The sequence below is a fragment of the Mya arenaria genome, chromosome 7 (genome assembly GCF_026914265.1).
Source record: "Mya arenaria isolate MELC-2E11 chromosome 7, ASM2691426v1".
NCBI classification, from domain to species: domain Eukaryota; kingdom Metazoa; phylum Mollusca; class Bivalvia; order Myida; family Myidae; genus Mya; species Mya arenaria.
The window spans coordinates 18,443,621-18,462,811 of NC_069128.1; the positions used below are offsets into that span (position 1 = coordinate 18,443,621).

Genomic DNA, 19,191 nt, shown 5'->3' on the forward strand with positions numbered 1-19,191 from the left:
AGCCGACTACTATGATTTAGTAGTGTGTAACCTAAAAATATATTTATTCTTGCACACAATTCTAGTTGGCTTGCCTATGGTAAAATCTCACAAGTCTATTTGTCCAGAAAATAGTCCCTAACATTATTATGTTCGTAACAGTGTATTGTCACTGTATTGCATTAAATTTTCCATCTTATTTAATACATAAGTAATTAGGTATTGTAATTGTCCATTATTTGAACGCTGCCTTGTCAAAATCGTCGCGAATTTCAATTTCGGTTGGTGTAAGAATACATAGCTTTGTGAGATCACGCGGAATATCAATCGACCTTTCAGCTAAAGAAGATTCAGCCATTACGCCGGCAAAACCAGGTCATCGGGTGTTAACTTTTGGACAACAAAATGAATGCAGACGTAAGACTTCGATGATTTGCTTCTGCAGATTTATAAAGTATTTACTAATGCACAGAGTAGCAGCGATGTCATATCACGACATGCATGTTTTTGTTTTTAAACTTTATTTTAAGACCATGCGAGTCGGTTGTGCTACAGAACAGTACCGAATAAATTTTGTAACTTAACCAAGAATTAATGTCAAAACAATGACAAGAATTTCATTAATTACCCGCATTAACAATGCGATCACCAAACTACCAACATACTCCACCTAGTTAGCTATATATTTATGAATGACAAGTTATTATTCGTCCGCTTAACACAGAGTTTGTCTTTGTTAAAGAAAAGCACATGGTGGTGGCCATTTTTTTGGCCTTGGCATTAAATTTATTGTGTGACCTCGATGTGTAACCGTTGTCTGAAGGCCGAAACATTGCTCACGGTTTTTTTTATCAACTGTTTCTTTTCAAATTCAAAATAATCACATTTGATCTGGCACCTTCTCAGCATAGCTTTTACTTTTATTTGCTTGTTACTAAGTGAGTGTTATCAAGTCTCTTTTTTAGTGATGTAAGCGTATTTATTTGTATTCACAGGGCCTTTTCACCAAAATTTGTGAAATTTAAACGCGTGAAATTCTGCAAATTGGGAAATTATAATGCGTCTCTAGTCCAAATAATTGTACGTTGACGGATTTTTTTTAGATTTTTGATATGGCAAATCCTTCACGTACAAATTGTTTAGTATCAAAAGTGGGTAGTTGTTCCGATCAGGATTCCGGGTTAAAGCATATAGCGTCTATAAAATATCATAAAAACAAGAAATATTACCAGATAATGTTATTTTATATTAGTTCCGTACACAAAAAAATAAATATCCAACTTATAATTATGAGTTTGACGGCTTTTTTTCATTTCATTCTGTCAAAACATAACGATATATACATGAAGGGCACCTGCAAGGCTTTAGGGCACAGTTTTAAATCACTCGGAACATTTCGGCCATGGCCGAGTTGTTACGATTGTATAACGAGGTCTATCTCGAAGCTTTGTCGGAGGAGGCCGAGCTATTACGATTGTATCGAGTTGTTCCCCTTCGCATAATTGTTGTCTGTGTCAGTCAGCTTTCGTTTTATTGGAAAGGTAAACAACTTGTTTTAATGCATAAAATGCTTGTTTAATGCAAAATAACATTTCACTTACATGGTAAAATATTGATATAACTCTTTATGATCAATTTCAACCATAAAATACTTCCCTTTAAACAATTTCAATATTTTTAAAACACCCCCGTTTTTTGCACATTCCCGTTTAGACGTTAGGGATTGGAAGAATCCCGTATAACACGTCTATTATTTTAGACTAAATGCGTCTCATAATGGGAAATTCCACATGAGGATTGAAGACACCTTTTAAACACAGGTCAAGGTATCCATATAAAACTTGGAACTCGCGTTACAAAAAACAGGCTCATATCAAATAGTGAGTCTACTTCTTGCTGGTTTTCTCAATTATGACCTTTTTAATATGAAATGTGTACAAACACTCCACAAGCTTGAGGTCACAGGGTCATGCTTGAAAAGTCTAAAATGTATGGACTTACAAATGTAGATCTTATTTGGGGAGAAATCATGTCTTTGACTTCACTTTTTTAACATGACGCAATGTCAAAAGAGGGAGAGAGATTAGTTTTAATCTTCATAGAGTTGATTCTAAATCGAGGGAAAGAATTGATAACAATATATGGACTAATTGGTCCTCGAATAACATTTAAATTATACAGCATTCTTCAGATGTTAACTTAAAAGATAAAAAGAATAATTTGCTCAAACATAATTAATTCTTATTGTCAATTTTTGAAGTAAGATCTTCCTTTTTGGGAAAAATATCTGGGAATTGTAAAAAAAATATCTGAAAATTGGGAAAATGTGCATTTTTTCCCAATTGTGAAGTAGCCTAATTTCGGCCCCTAGCAAAGAAGGTGAAAAAGCCCTGATTCATATCCAAATGACTTCTCTTAACCTTTTTAGCCTCTTTTACCTCTAGAATGGTGAAAAAAATGCCATTTTCGCATTTAAAAAATGCAACAAATTGCAACAAAACCGCAAGCAAATCTAAATTTAGTGCGCACAATGTAATTTCAAAATTGCAAGTCATGTGACTCTCTGAATGCTTAAAATTTTATTTTGCTTTATATATACTAATGATTTGCATTTTTCAACTAAGAAGTTTTTGGTTTAGTTTTCCCAGTAATGCACCTGAAAACATTTATTTTATCATTTTTACCCTTATGAAATTGAAAATGGTAGAAAAAATACAGTTACAGTATATAAAATATATTGGTTTTTGTAGGGTGCGAAACCCAACTTGGTAAAGACAAGAAAAATTATAGAACAAAAAAAAAAAAGCGAGCCACTAGACCATGAAGATTTTCTGAAATTAATGTTGATATCTTGACTTATTGATCATACATTGATAACATCACGTGATAGTGTTAATCATCCAATCACGCAACAACAAAGCTGTCCACGCTAATTGATATGAAAATTGTGGTCTTTAAAAACAAAAAATAAATAAAATCGCAACTGTAAATCCCTCTTGAAAAAATATTAAAAGTTGTTTATGGGCATTACTTCAATTTAATTTCACACTCTGTTATAAATTAATTTCAAATACACAATAACCCTGCCAATGATAGTTTGAAAAAAAAAATGAACAAAACTGCCAATTTTTATAGGAAAATGGATGCTTTTTAAGTAAGAGGAAACGTTTCGGTCCTCTATGGCAGTAAAATAGTCACAATGAAAGGCAAACATTATATGACATGAAATGTTTGATTTTCATTGCGTCTATTTTACTGCCCAAAACGGCTGTTTCCGCTTATCATATAATGATCAGTCAAATGATTGCTTAATTGATCAGTAAATTCTGATTATCAGTAAAACTAGCATTTTACTTGATCTAGTTGACAGTAACAGTGGCAAGATTATGAGATAATTGTTGTAATTTATTTCGTTAACAGCAGCAGTGGCCAGATTATGAGAAGAACCCAAATGCCGAGGAATTTAGAAAGGTGTTTGTTGGTGGACTTGACGCCAAGACCACTGAAGATACACTGAAAGAATACTTTTCCAGTTATGGAACTATTGAAAACTGTGAAATCATGAAAGAGCGAAACCAAGCGGCAAAGTAAGGCTTATCTTTTGCACATATATGTTTTATACATAAATACTTGAGGCCAGTTCACTAGTATGTATGACAATTTATTTGCTAGATAATCGACTTTATTCCCTTACCCTTACAAACGCTCCCTTACATTTACAATTTTAGTATTGTATTTTTGTCTAATTGAATTTATAATAACTGTTAGGCCTAAGGCATATCGTGATGTTTCAGTGTTGAAAGTCTAAAATAACTAAAGTGACATCATTGTAGAATACTGCTACTTTGTCGTGTACCATGAGCAGTATGGCAAGTGAAATTTCGTAATTATGAATGACTCATTCAGTGTTCGAAATTCGTGGTAGCCCGATAGTCCGAGGCTACCAAATTTCAGCTGGGGCTACCGATTTTCCACAGAAACTAGCCCGACCGGGCTACCGTTTTTTCCTTATGTGAGTTTAAAAAGACCATGCCAATTAAATGCGTAACACATCGTTTTTTTATTTTTCGCAAAGCCTTATTATTTAAGAATGCGTCCTTCAAGGCGACTAGAGCGACTAAGTCGCCTTGACAACGGCGAAGTCTGATTCGCCGAAATTTACGATGATTAAAAAGCTTATTGCTCTGCGATTCAGGGCTCAAGCCATGTGCTGAATGTTTGTTTATTTAATCAATGAATAAAAACACATGTCAAAATTAATTAATGCCCGAAGTGACAAGTAATTATCGATCAGTTTTTAACCAGTAACTGTGTCTGTTAGCGGCAGTAAATTTCTATGACGTCAATAACTCCGCCCATTATGTAAATTAACGGATGACATCGGCAGTTTTCGACAACTACGATGCAGTGCTCCAGCCAGGATTTGAAAAGGGCAGGGTGGAGTTTTGAAAAGGGCGAGCTACATGAGTCGTGTAGGGGCGATTGGGGGTGGTTGTGGGAGGGGTCCACCCCTGTCACAAGGGCTTTTTTTCGGGGGGGGGGGGGGGAGGTCTCACCCTAGAATTTGTTTTGTTTTCATACTCATTTTAAATCATTTTCCATGATTATCAGACTTGAACAAAATGGGGCTTTTTCTCAAAATTTAGAAGGGTGTGTTTTAATATCAAAATTAAAATTTGTCTTATTGTCTGTGGTATAGTGTGATTGTACTTGACTGGAGTCTTCTTTAGTGCAATGTCACATATTTCTCCTAAAAATCATGTAAAATGAAGAAAAAAACAAAGACAGTTAAACATTTGAAGCAATCAAATAAATAAATACACAAAAACAAATATGTAAGGGACGAATCTTAATTTGGTACGTTCAGGATTGGGTACGAATGTTACATTCAGCCTGGCTGTTATTTAATTGTCTTTGGTAAAATAATGTTTAATATGCTCATGTTTTAGAATAAAATGACAATAAAAATCACTGCCCTTTCTTAAAAAGTCACTTATAAAACATAAAACATTGATAAAATAACTCCTAAATTCGGTCTGACAAAATGGCGGTTTCGGCGAATTTTGACAAGATCGTGGACATGATAGGTAAACACTAGATAAAGCATCAACATATTTTTGTGGGTTACAAAGAAATTTTCATCATCAATATTTTACAAATAAACTTTCAAAACATTTACTGAATAAGTGATGTATTTGATTGTGTTAGCGCCACTTTTCCTGTGTTTATAAATCGGCAGTGACCGTCTGCTTCTAATCAACACTGTTTAAAATGGCGAGTCTCGTCTGTACAATACAATAAACAATTATTTAAAAATATTTAATTGTGCTTGACAACATTTTTCACCATCCCCTCACATTTTCTATCGCATTTTACGAACTTTCATCATTGAATAAACGAGTTCTCAATGTATATTCTGATTGGCTGGTATTCAATAGCTCCGCCTCCTGCCGATGTTCCCTATTTGGCTTTTCCTAATTATCGGATTAAAAGATGACCGGTTATGAAAATACATGTCGTCTGCTCACTACACAAATACACAATTAGCTGTCATATGACTTGGACAAGGCACATGGGAAGATGAAAGGGCAGTACGGCATATTTTAAGCAGTCGGCAATGGGGCAGCATGGTGACACCTAGCGGGAACACTATTATCATAAATATTACGTAATTTGTCTTAATTATGACAGCGGCTGCCGATCTTTAATAATGATTTCAATAGTAAAAAGGGCACTAACGGGATAATTAGCGCTAGTAGAGCATTTGTGAAAAGGGCACTACTTAAAAAAGGGGCAGGGCGGTAAGAAAATGGGCACGGGCGCTGCGCCATTGAAAAACGGGCTAGCTGGAGCACTGCGATGGCTATGAAAATCAACAATGCTAAAATAGCAATATCAACATTGATATTTTATTTATTTCGTTTAAATATATTTTATTTATTAGCTAAAATAAAAAGAAAGGTATTTAAGTTTGTAATGCGAACAGAAAATAATCATTCTACAAGCATCGTCTTAAATGCGCAGGAAACAGGTGCCCGTTTACTTCCTGACAAATTTAATCAAATTTAAAGGAGAACTGTCGGATATGGTTCAATCGTTGTCAGTGTACAGTACAGTAAGGTTCTATTTTATACCTTTGAATTGCTTTGCCATTTATTTTAAAGAACAATTATAGTAATATTGGCAATATAAACATCGATATATTTTTGTGTTTCTTCCGAAACTTGAAAGTGAAACTGAAAGTTGAAAAGAGAAAAATGTCATTGCACAATCGCTGGGGCATATCGGATTTGACAAGGATGCATTGGATAACAGAACTTAAAGTACATGCATAATTCTTTCCATTAAATAAATGATATGTCCAGAAAACATGTTTCTCTTTTTATTACCTTTTTGAATACTTTATTATGCATCAGTCAATTGTAACCACGGCCCCTCCTGGTCCGGGGAATAGCGGGGACTTTTGACTTTCGGTCCAGCCAAGCCCAGGTAAACCCCCCGAACTGATAAGTAAAATCCCCGCCAAATGCCCCCGCACCCCAGAGACCCTAAGTAAGGCACATTCCCCGCTATATTTGGCGCGAATACAAAACCACCGCATTCACCCGGCACAGCGGGGCCACCGGGAAGTTAAAAACACGGCCCATTTCCCCGGCTATCCCCGGTATAACCCCGGACCTTGAGGGGCCGTGGTTACAATTGACTGGTGCATTAGTTATGCTACTTTTACACTATGTTCCCGGTGGCCACGGCAGCCCCGTTTGCCCGAAACGTATTGCGCCGTGGGATTTTGGCCATTTTTGTCTCCATAAACAAGTTTTGTTAGGTTGTGCTAAGTTTCATCACGTTTTATCGTGGTAACCGTGACAAGCGGTAGGTGCGAAAAAGTGGTTCGTCCAAGGCGCATTTAGGTCCGGGCGCGGTCTACCAGGGATGCATGTACGTTGCGTCCCGGTCTGATACATTCTGATAGGATCCCTTACGTTGTTCACGTCTTGATCAAGGTCTGATGCGTGTCCACGTTTTGTCAAGGCCTCCTATGCATCGAACGCGAATACCCGAAGCTTTGGATTACGTTTGTGTCCACGGTATAAAGAAAATCCCCCAGGCAACAGCAATCACTGTATCAGAATACTTCGACAAGTAAACATGAATTCCCAAAATGAAGATGATTTTGTGTTTTCACCGCAAATGAAACGTAACGAAACGGCTATCGTCCACCTTAGCTTGCCGTGAAAACCGTGACAAAACGAAGCACGACGTAACAAAACTAGAAAGGAACTTCAGATGCCGGGGATTACATATGATTTCCGCCCCCCTACGGACGATTTATAAGTTGTGTAACGGCATATTACGTACTGTCACGTGTCATTGCGTTTACCCTGTTTTACTACGACCTACTACGTTTCTCATCCACACCGTGGCTGCCGTGGCAATTTGTTTGACAGTTTAAAATTCTTGCACGGCAATAACGGTCTGAACGTTTGCATATCCCGTTCCCCCGCGCAATCTCATGTTTATCCCGTTTTCTCCACGGTTGTCTGAAACGGGGCTGCTGTGGCCACCGGGAACATAGTGTAAACGTAGCATTACTGAACTTTTGATGACTACACTATTTATTTGTAGGACTATAATTTATTATTGACACATTGTTCAGATTGGGGAACATTTATTGAAACTGTATGAGCGTGCTTGATTAGATGATCAGAATCGTTGTGGAATCATATTCAAACTTCCAAAAATTATTCCGATCGAGTGATACTTTATAGTGTTTAACCCTTTAGCGCATGTATACGAGATAGGCCGACATAGCTCATTACCAGATGTATACGCATTTGGCCGACCGTATCCATTACTGGATGTAAACGCATGGCCCGCATATTTTAACCCATTTCATTCTGAGACCCAGTTAGATATGATACCTTGAATATCTGGGCATTTTCCAATAACTGATAAGCCATCTGCCTTTTTATGACCATTGTGTTGTATAAACACTAATAACTTCTTTATTATTGGTACAAGACCCAATAAAGATTACATATTTGGAAAGGAAATAAAAATATGCACATGTTTATGTAAGTTTTATTAGCAAATGATTTTAAATAAATTATTTTTTGCAAGTTAACCAGGTGATGATGAAAAAAAAAAACACCAAAAAATAAATATGCACAAATTGAAAGCAAAAAAAGCACACATAATTCTTTTCAAATGTCACATAATCCAATGTATGAAAGTTTCTAAATTAATCTGTCTTTAAAATGCAGAAAGAATTATGCATATATTTCAAATCTATAAAAAGTTATAACAGTTTATATCATCCCATGTCCACTTCGGAGCAAATCGGGCGGGTGGATGTTCATCGAGATGTTGGTTGGAATAGCAGTTTGAATCCTCGACCAGTAAGGTCCAGAAGTCTTGCCCCCATAACAGTTTTATTGATAAGTGACAGTAATGCAATATCCTGGCTTTCTTGGGTCATATTGTTCTTTAGGACCACCATTCTTTGTATTCCCACTTGGAAACCTTGGGGTGATCCTCTTTGTCATTCAATCATTCTAGAACTCCTCAAGATCGTCATAAAAACTCCACCAAATAATGCAAATGTCATAGTTTGTGATTTCTATCGATGTTTTAATATGTCTTCTGTTTGTATCAAACAAATTCACATAAACTTCGTCATTATAACCATCCCAATATCACTATCGTCACTGTGGTCGAGAGTCCTATCCATTTCAACCAAAATTTGCATCAAAATCGCAATAAAAAGCTTAAATTTAACTCGATTTTTGAGTTTTAAAATTATTTCTTCATTAAAATTTTCTGCGCATCTATCTGCGCATTACATCCGGTCATTCCGGAAAACGTATAAACCGGAAACAATACAGTCAAAACGAAAGTAAATAAAGTGAAAGTTCAGTACGTCAAAAACTACACCTTTTGGTGTATCCCGCATGTAAAGGGTAACTACACCAAAAGGCGTATCCCGAATGAAATGGGTTAATAGGGTCATTTCAATATTTCAATTTTGCATCTTTCTTTTTGTAAACAATATCCCGGATGTTTATAAAATTAAAGTTTAACCTTTTGTGTATTGATTTTCCCTTGAAAATATCGTCTGCTAATTTGAGAAGGTGTTTATACTCCCAATCGCAGGTGTGATATCCCATTGTGACATAATAAGACCACGAGCTAAGTACTGTATGGGATTTCCCCCAAATTCATTGATGCGTAAATCATTAAATATATTACGTCAGTTCGGTTTACCATTAAAATCAATTGAGATTATATTTACTTAAAGGTAATATTTTGTTTACAAACAAAAGAAACAATTAGTAAATGAGAAAATGATGGGTAAATTTTCTGTGAAGCTTATATAATGTCCATCATAATTTTGGCTGTAAAATAGGTCATGTGCAAGCGTTTTGTTTGATCTAGATCTTTTTATTCATACCGTAAAATCATTTATCGGCTTTCTTTTTTTGTAAACATTTTTATGAGGGGGTAATAAAGTTAAACAGACACCTTGGACTGGATCTCTCAGCTGGATGACACCGGATATTCCTGACATATTTCTGTGTATTAATACACAAGAACATAAATTGTCGGCTTTTTAATCCAGATGGGTCTTTTTATGATAGGGGTAATAAAAATTAGATCGATCCCAGCATTTTATTACCCTTTGATTTAATGCAATTATGACATTTCAAAGAAATGTTACAAATCCATCTTGAAAATACATTCACAGCTGAAATAAAATAATTTAATATTTCATCATTGACACCATTTATTAGATAATTTAATTATCTATAAAAAATGAATTCACATAAAAAAGATTTGGACACAATTATTTGGAGTAACATTGATTTTAAGGTCATACTGCTGTATTCATTTTCTCATTTTCAAATATCCAGAAAAGTACCTATGCAGATAAGGACTGCTTATCAGTAAGATGGCTATTGACTGGGAGGTGTAATCTGGCCACTTGTCTATGTGCTAAAGGGTTAAGTTTGGGCTAGTGAAATTGGTTTCGGGCTAGTAAAATTTCCTATCTGGTAGCCCGAATGGGCTAGTAGATTCAAATCCGAATTTCGTACACTGCTCATTTTAAAGCAGTTTCATTGGTTCCACAAGGTACCAATGCAGAAATATGCACAGAGACTTCAACTATTATTTCCCTTAGAAAGCATTCTGGCGAAAGTTGTCTTTTCTGCCTCATTTGAACAAGTATTTATCTGTCAATTTAACTATGCTATGTATGTAGTCTTATTGAAAAGAAGAACCTTAGTTGCTGACAATGTTTTGACATTATTTGGTGATAATTTCCAGATCCAAAGGATTTGGGTTCATCACATTTAACAACACGGAGACCATTGACGAGATCCAGAAGAACCGCCCCCATGAGGTTGATGGCAGGAAAATCGAAACCAAGAGGGCAACCCCAAAACAGGTTCTACTGTTGTTGCTTTAATATGAAGTATTAGTTTAAAATTGAGGTAATGCTTTGATGTCACAAGTTTTTTATCCTTCTTCATTAAAGGCCCATTAACAGATTTTTTTATGTAATAGAATGTGAAACAAAGGCAACAAGCTTATACATAAAATACTAGAAATGATATACATATTATAGGGATAGAAATAATTGAAAATAGTTTGAGAATTCTAAATATAGTCATAGAGATATTTGAAATTAAAACCGACCAGTAGTTCATGCTAAGAAAGACAGTAATAATAAATGCAATTTTTATAAATTCTTGTCAGTTGCAGTGATCTTCATTCAAACTTTACTTGTTAGTAAGTTTGAAATAAAACAAAATAGCTTTAAAAAGAAATACTTCAGAGTTCTGTTTTCTCTTTGACATTAAATTAGACCCCTAGTTCATGCCGAGAAAGTTGGTAACAATTAATGCAATTTTATCAATTATAAGTTGCTGGAGGCTTCGTTTAAACTAAACTTTATAGATACTTTGAAATAATACAAACTAGCTTAAAAAAGAAATACTTCTTTTTTCTCTTCGACATTGAATTCTATCTGAAAACACTGGAGTTGATTTTGACTCCCCTAACAAGTTGTACAGACTCTAATGCAAAACAGTGTCTTGCACTGATACACTTGCCAAGACTGGGCTTTAGGGATTGAACATAATTTGAAACCATGATTGACACTTTTTACAGAGCTCTTGGTACATCTGGTTAACAAGTTTACTATAATAAATCTGTTAGTTTCTGTACTTTCTGAAGTGTAGATTTTTATTAGGCTTTTGATCATGAAAGAGTTACAGACATACACAGCTTTGGATTAAATTATTGACTAATAGTTTTTTATTTAACAAGGGTCTGTATTTTGCAGCAAGTTCTTGTAGACTTGCCAAGGAGGAGTATATATTGCATTGATAAACACATTTCAACAACCCAGTCATGTACATTTCAGCAACAATACTGGGCAACAAAGAAGCTCTACATCAAGGACTTCCCCAAAGAGCAGAAGGAGGAAGAGCTCATTGAAGAGATGAAGGTATGTCTCATTTTCATTGCTGTTCCTATCTTCCAATTAGAATATTTATGTCTTTTTATGTCTTGAATCAGTTATATTTCATATGCAGGGTTATCTTAATATTGTTCAGCTATGGGTCATGGGACTTTCACAGACGTTCTGGCTATGAAAATATCAGTGGTCGAAATTAGCACAAGCCTGCAAGCCCTGCACTGGTAAAATGTCTTCTGGGCTTGCTCAAATTCTTAATTTTATATAGCGGGGCTTGTTCAAAAATATGATTCCGTGCAATAGTAAATGAATTCGGGCTTGTTCATCCGAAAAGCTAATTTCAATGACTGAAACATCTCTTGTGTTTTGACCATTCAACTGAAGAAAATTAACAATACATGTAGTTGTTTTTCCCATTTCGTGCTCTTGCTTTAAGGTCTAATAATCAGAAATGATTAAAAGCATGTGACCTTGTTATTGATCGGTGTGAATTCAAGTGCGAGCCGTTTCTATGATTTCAGGATGTGTTTTCTGCCTTCGGCACGATTGTGAATATCAAGCTGATCAAAGATAAGCCAGCTGATAGCAAGGACGCTAACGCCGTCGGCAGCCTGAAGGGATTTGGCTTCATCGAGTTTGATGATGAAGATCCCGTTGACAAGTGTAACTGTGAGTTCATTCTTCATACAGCAATATCGAAAGGAATCATTACGTTGATATTTGATTATATCAGAAAAACTTGTAGTAGTTATCTGAAGTCATTGTATAAAACTAAAACATAATCCACAGGAAATTAGTTTAAATGTATTGTACACCTTGGTTTTATTGAATAAAGTGTTATGGCGATTGAAGGTCAATCATACATTTGTTTTACATACATGATGGGCTTGATCCCTAATGCAGAACCAAAATGATTAAAAACACTGGACAGTGCTAACTTATCCTTTGCATGATAAAGAACATCGCTTTCCAGTGGAAATCACTTGGTAGGAGTTGAGGTGAGGTTAAGTGGCCATCTTCAATTTGGTCAAAATAGTTGTTCTGAAAACGATATTATATTGTTCATAGTACAATATAGTTATGCCTCTAAACTTTTAGTCCAATTGTGTATACCTATCATTTCAGTGATGAGGAAGTTCAAGATCAAGGATGCAGAGGCTCATGTCTCAAAAGCCTATCCCCAGGACAAATCTATGGGCAGAGGTAAGAATGGAGGTGAGCTGGGTTCTGTTTCATTCTTTTCTGTTTTAAAAAAGTATCATGAATTGCAAGAAGGAAGGCTTTGCGTGAAAATATTTGATGTAACAAATGCAGTTTTCGAAATAAGCACCCGCCTGAATGCCCAGGCGTAGGTGGGTAAATTACTTGGGCGGCAACTTGTTTTTGACTTGATTGCCCCAACAGACAGGTGAACTTGAGAATAAAACTGTCCCATGTTCTAAAATAGACAATAATTTGGAAAATAGTTTGGATCGAAAAATAAACTGAGGATTACATCATTGTATTAGTGGAGCGGTATTTCGAATTCCAGAGTTTTACGAGTTCTGCTTTAATTACAATTATTCAACTTTCACCATTTAGGCAATTACTACTACGACTACGAGATGTACCCATATGAGTACTACCAGCCCGGCCCATATGGTGGTGGCCAGAGGCCCAACTTCCGCTACCAGGGACGCGGAGACTACCAGGGGTATGGAGGCTACGACTTCTACCCCAGGGGGAACTACTCCAGGGGTGGTGGCGGTGGTGGTGGTCGCCCATACCGTGGGGGCAGTGGAAGGTACTAGACCGCGAGCCCGCAGGTCAACAGCATTCAAGTTAACACGTGATGGGACAATTGACTTCAGTTTTGTTCTACTTTTATTCAGTGAATCATTATCTTCGCAATCAGGTTTTCATCGAAATATTGTAAAAAGAAGCCTTTTTCAAGTAACTGTGGTTGAATCGAATTATAAGTTGGTTAAAGTTGGTAAAAATGGTGAGACAGTGGTTAATTAAAGTTTGATAAGATCCAGGTATATAAAGTCTCACTTGTTTTAAGTCCTTTTCCTATTAGGAATCAACATCAGGACTTAAATCATATGTGAAATTATTGATTCTTGGCACAAACAGTACCAAGGATCAATTATTTCTTTGTGTTCCTCGGGACACATTTTTTTTTGTCTTTGACAATACACATGTCAAATAGGGCATTCATGTTTCTGTTATGCCCCCTCTCTAGGGACATGTGTTGTTGCTAACACATATATACTGTTGTGCATGTTTTCTTCATGGTATGCATGCAAGGTTGTACCCCGAAATCATTGTTATTACCATGAGTGTGTGAGCCCAATCATATGGAAGATCATTAGGGTATGGGGAAACATTGTTTTTTACCAGCTTTTTTATACAGAAACCCCAAGGCAGCATAAAAACGTTGGAGTCTCATACCCACACCTCAGATGGAAAATATGTGCAACGGAACAATTTTTTTATATATACATCATGTTTTATATTTTACACTCTCTGTGCAAAATATTTGCATTGTGTATGATTTCTCTGGGACTTCTCGCAATGCTCAAGTATTTTCCTGTCTGATCTTACGGAAATACGCCTGTGTTGAGCGAAGTCCCCACAAAAAATGTTATATAGAAGTATTACCATCATTCTCGGCTGTGTTCACTTTTGAAGCATGAGATAAACAGGCGTGGAGAAGTTCAAAATGAAATGAATAAATTAGAAGAAAATTGTGTTGAAAAAGGCTTTCATTTAATCAACTTGAAAAATTTGAGCATAGTTAATGAGTGCTCGAAAACAGGAAAACCAACCTTTGTTGTGTCAATATTTCGATTAAATTTGATTGAAATCAACCAGCTTACTGAGTAATTACACTTGTTAAGATTGATTCCATTACATCTAAGTGCATTTACAGTAGTGGTGGGGAGTAAAAAGATAATTGGACCATTTTAATGGCAACATTTTTGAGTGTTTAATATCTGTTGGAAGTCAACGATTTAAATCTGTTGATTACAGGTATTCATCCATGTAATTGATTCACTTTTTCTTCTGATATGAGGCTCGTTGCATGAAGGATCATTTTAAAATTTTGTGTATACATCTCGATTTTACGTTTTTTTACCCCCTTGTTGTGAACAAAGTTTGGGCCCTTTGTCAGTTAAGCGACTCTCATTTACATGGATGATATCTTGAAGGAAGGGGCTGCCTTAGCATTAATGAAATCAATATTTTGTCAGAGTGGCCCCAGGGTTGGGTCCAGTTATAATTGGTCACTCCCATTGGGAAATCTGATTTAAATTGGTCACTCTCATAGGAAAAACTGATTAAAATTGGTCACTCCCATGGGAAATACTGATTTAAATTGGTCTCTCCCTATGAGAGTGAATCCTATTGAAATGGTTCATCTGTCTTTTTGCCTAAGTCCATGATGTAGTAGTTAGCAGATCATGTGTTAATGTTCATGCTTACTTTATCGATGTTATTGACAAATTGTGTATATTTGAAACCAATGTTGTCAGTTTTGTATGTAATACATTTTAAAATGTGGTCAATAAAATGTATAATGTGCTACATTTACAAGCTTGCGTTGTTATTTGTGTTCATTCATGGTAAAGAATGAAAAGAAATGCCTAAAAAATCTGGTTAGGGGGCGCTATCATGTTGGGTTTCAATCTACTCGAGGGACAGTTGTCGCCCTTTGATTGAACTATTCCTTTGTACCCAATCTTCATTGAATGTTTTCAACGTGGTTTAGCTTCTCTTTGTGATCAAGTCAACATTTTGCTTGATTACAATACATCATGTAGCGTCTTGAGAAAGTTGAATAGTTTGTCTTTATATTTGGACTAAAACTTATACGTAATAGCTGCAAGTCGAATATGAGAACCAACTTTTCATTGATCATGGCAGTGTTAAAATACTTAAATAGAGGTAAAGTTGAAATATGGTTCCTGTATGCAGTACAAATTAGGTACTGGGTTATATAAAATAAACCTTAAAAGGAAAACAACAAATCAGTTTTAATACAATGAATCCGTATTAAAACCCCATTGCACAAAGTGCTGATCGGTCTTTTCATCATCAACATTTTGATCCTCAACTCTTGAGAAGTCTTATGTCTACCAAATAGTCATGGAACTAGGTCCAAATGTTTTCTATGAAAAAGTCATGTTGGTTTAATGGATTCCATCGGATGAAAAGATGTATTCAACAATGAAAAGTCACGTTTTCTTCCTTATCTCAATTTGGTTAGAACATTGTGCTATCCAGGTCAAGGTCGACTCTAAGTAACGTCCTGTTTAAAACTTAGTCGCAAAACGAATGTTAAAAAAACACCAACGCTTGTGCGTAACACATTTTATTCAATATTATGAAACTTGCTCGGAATGTGTGCGTTTTCATTATAGTTTAAATTAGATTGTCGGGCTTTAGTAGGTCACTAGGTCCGGTGGTGAGTGGCCCTTTTTAGCTCGTTTGTTTTTCGGTGTAGGTCAAATTACTGTTCGCCTACATGTCGTCAGCGTACAGACAATGTAACATTGGCCATAAACTGGACAAAAATTTAAGATTTTTACATAGGATCGGGACGATCCATGTATCGTTAAATGGGTATTGACGAGACCCGTCCAACGGTGTCACGTTTGACCACCTCCGGGTCCATCCGCGGGTCTCGGGCTCCAGCACGGCCGGCAGGGACTAAAAGGCCGTGCCGAGGCCGGTCTCACATGTTTGTAGTGATTATACGCATATTTGTTGTAAGACACATAACTCTAGCTTTAAATAATGTCTTATTACGTCCCTTGATCGACCGAGACCACCAGCAACAGAAGAGTTTTTGCATCCACCTGTTGTTCTCTTGATTAACATGAATTTGTCAGAATGCTACTGTATGTAATCTAGGTCAGGCTGCATTGTGATTTATGTCAGGTCAATGTCAAAAAGTACATTATCATACTTGGCGAGAATATATCTCACTACGACAATTCAAGTTTGATTATGGGTCATGTCGGTTCAAAGCTATGTCAATAGGTCAAATATAAAAAAAAACTTGTAAAAATAGAGTTCATAATTTTTTATATTGTACCATTGATTTATGATACTTGGGTGGTACGGTGTAGCTAATCGGAGTGTAAATTACTGCCCTATACTGTTAATGAAGCCAATAGTGAATGACCTTTGTATTGAGTTAAATCGCATATTAATTATTGCCGTTGGTCAGATTGGTACCTATGTATTTATATCTCGGTTTGGTTCGGTTACACATGTGCCATGTCCGGCCTAAACTTTGGACACACACTACCATGTCAAATAATCTAAAGGGCCACATTTTCTTACCGATATTTATGAAACTTGGTTAGAATATCGTCTTAAAGTTATACAACCTTGTCCTGCTATATAAGGCAAAACCGTGTAGTACCTATTTTCCACAAAACTTGGTCAGAAAGTTGTATATGTAAAATTTAGATCATGTTGGATTATGGATAATATCCAGTCGCAGCGTAGCTTACTATTTCAAGTGTTTTAAAAACATGTCAATATTTTATAAGTCCATACTTTTAAGTATCCAATATTCACAAAACCTACCCTTTCAGTAAAAAATGCGTTCGCTATGAAACAATTTTCGAACGTAAATATGAAAAAAGCGACCTGATGTGTTGTCAGCAGTCTAATATCACTGGTTTCTAGACTAAAATAAAACAGTTGTCAAAACGGTCAATTTTTGAGAGTTCAGCTTTAAGATATTTTATGGATACCGACCCAGTACCAATATGGGTCATATCGAGTCAAGAACGTTATTACTGAACTCATGTATAACTATGACCTAATCTAACGCTGCGCAGGTAACTTGCGCTGACAAATGATTAAATATCTATTATCAAATTTTGGTGGAACCTAATGGTCAGCTGCCAACTATTAAAAAACTTGGATAAGTTGTCCACATCTTTTGGCTAGTTTGCACATTTAAATGAATCTATTGGTCAGTATTTTTCCAAATACTAGTAATACTATTGACCAATCAAATAATTTAAATGTGCAAACTAGCCCAAAACATAAAACATTTTGGCCAACTTTGACCAAACCAAGGAACTTACCTTTAATTCAAATGGTTGCTGGTCGATAAGGCCTAAAGAAATTCTTTGATCCCACTACCCCCCCCCCCCCAAAAAAAAAAAAAAAAAAAAAAAAAAAAAAAAAAAAAAAAAAAAAATATATATATATATATATATATATATATATATATATATATATATATATATTTAAACCGACCTATATTGCGGTATATCACTATTGTAGAAAATTTAGAAAATATAACAAGTTCACTCAAAAAAAGAAACATGTTTAGGAAATTACGAAAATCTACACTACGGCAAAACGTGTAGGGTCGGGAAGAAAAAAGGGTTGGCCGGGTTGGTGGAAACAATTTTTTTACGCCTCATCAGAAGAACCACGCGATTGAGACTAGATTAAGTCCCTTTTACATCAAAATAATTATTTTATATTGCCAGTTAAGAGCTCTCCATTTCCAACAGTAGTGCCCCTTTCACCAATACAATTGGTCGAATACTTGGTTGGACAATGTTGAGGACAGGTATCGGGCGAAGGATCCGAGTTTTAAAAAGAAACAAAAACGAAATTTAAACCTGATTTGTCAAATTATGTGTTTACTAGTAGTTCATCATTGCATTACGTCATAACATAAACACGAGGTTTAACTGTGAATAGGTGAAACAATAATAAATGAAACGGTCTTTAAGTGCTTATCTTGACATGATCCGAAAATATTGTCTTTCCCACGGCCTTCCCACGGACTCTAGACTATGCAGTATTTTCATAGTTGTGCTGCAAGATGCCGCAACACTACCGACAAATTCGGAATTCCTCGGCCACCGCGGTACGGCCACTCTAGACGCTTGTGTCCTTACGAAATGGTTTTGATAATCTGTGTCTACAACGGTGCCCCATTGGTAAACACAACTCATTATTTCTTTAAAAGATTAGGATAACCATCATCAAATACATACACAATGTTTAACCAAACTTTAGACATTAATTCTCATTTGTTGAGACGCGATATGTACACAAGCGGCCCAACATGGCAGTGTTGATAAAACAATGTTATTAACCGCGGTAGTACATTGATAAACACAACTTTCGTTTGGTCAACTCAACGGTTAAATATTAGTTTGTTGTATCATTTTATAGCCTGAACATAGCTTTGATAGCCTCAAGCATTATATAGTCCATATAAAAATAAGAGGAAACAATTTTCAATATTTTGAAAACAAATCTGACAATCTCGGTTCTTAAAATAATTTTGAAGGCAATGCTAACACCAGCAGCTCAGTCATCTCGTGTATTTTTGTATTTTCCTCAAGTATGATACTTTAAGTGTTAAAAATTTAAAATACAAATACTGTTTTAGTTTAAAATAATAAATATACGCCTCAATTTGTTTTATGTGTTTGGGTTTATGATTCCATTTTCGTATGCTAATAAATTATATGTAATTGTGGAATGACGTCAAGCAACAATCTTATGTAAGGGAAAATACATAAAAACCACGACATGTGGTATCAATGCAGTATAAGATACATATAAGATCTTTCATTTTTAGCAAATGAAATTTCCGATCATTAAGTACTACGCTTAATAATTTAGAATTTCAACTTTCGTTGGTGTTTTAAGGTCCGCCTACTGCCACTCATCCGGTACACTCCCTGCGTAAAAAA

General features: G+C 35.7%; 1 protein-coding gene across 2 annotated transcripts; it reads left to right on the forward strand.

Moving 5' to 3' along the window:
• Positions 1-237: 237 nt before the first annotated feature.
• LOC128240075 (heterogeneous nuclear ribonucleoprotein A1-like) lies at positions 238-15,040 on the forward strand. Of its 2 annotated transcripts, none has more exons than XM_052956564.1 (7): positions 238-396; positions 3,400-3,566; positions 10,306-10,426; positions 11,408-11,491; positions 11,983-12,130; positions 12,587-12,676; positions 13,043-15,040. In XM_052956564.1, exons 1-7 carry the CDS (start codon positions 385-387, stop codon positions 13,249-13,251), a joined length of 831 nt encoding a protein of 276 aa, XP_052812524.1. In that variant the 5' UTR covers positions 238-384; the 3' UTR covers positions 13,252-15,040. The 2 variants fall into 2 exon arrangements, with proteins under 2 accessions (XP_052812524.1, XP_052812525.1); XM_052956565.1 differs by having other exon boundaries at positions 12,587-12,664.
• The last annotated feature ends 4,151 nt before the right edge of the window (positions 15,041-19,191 follow it).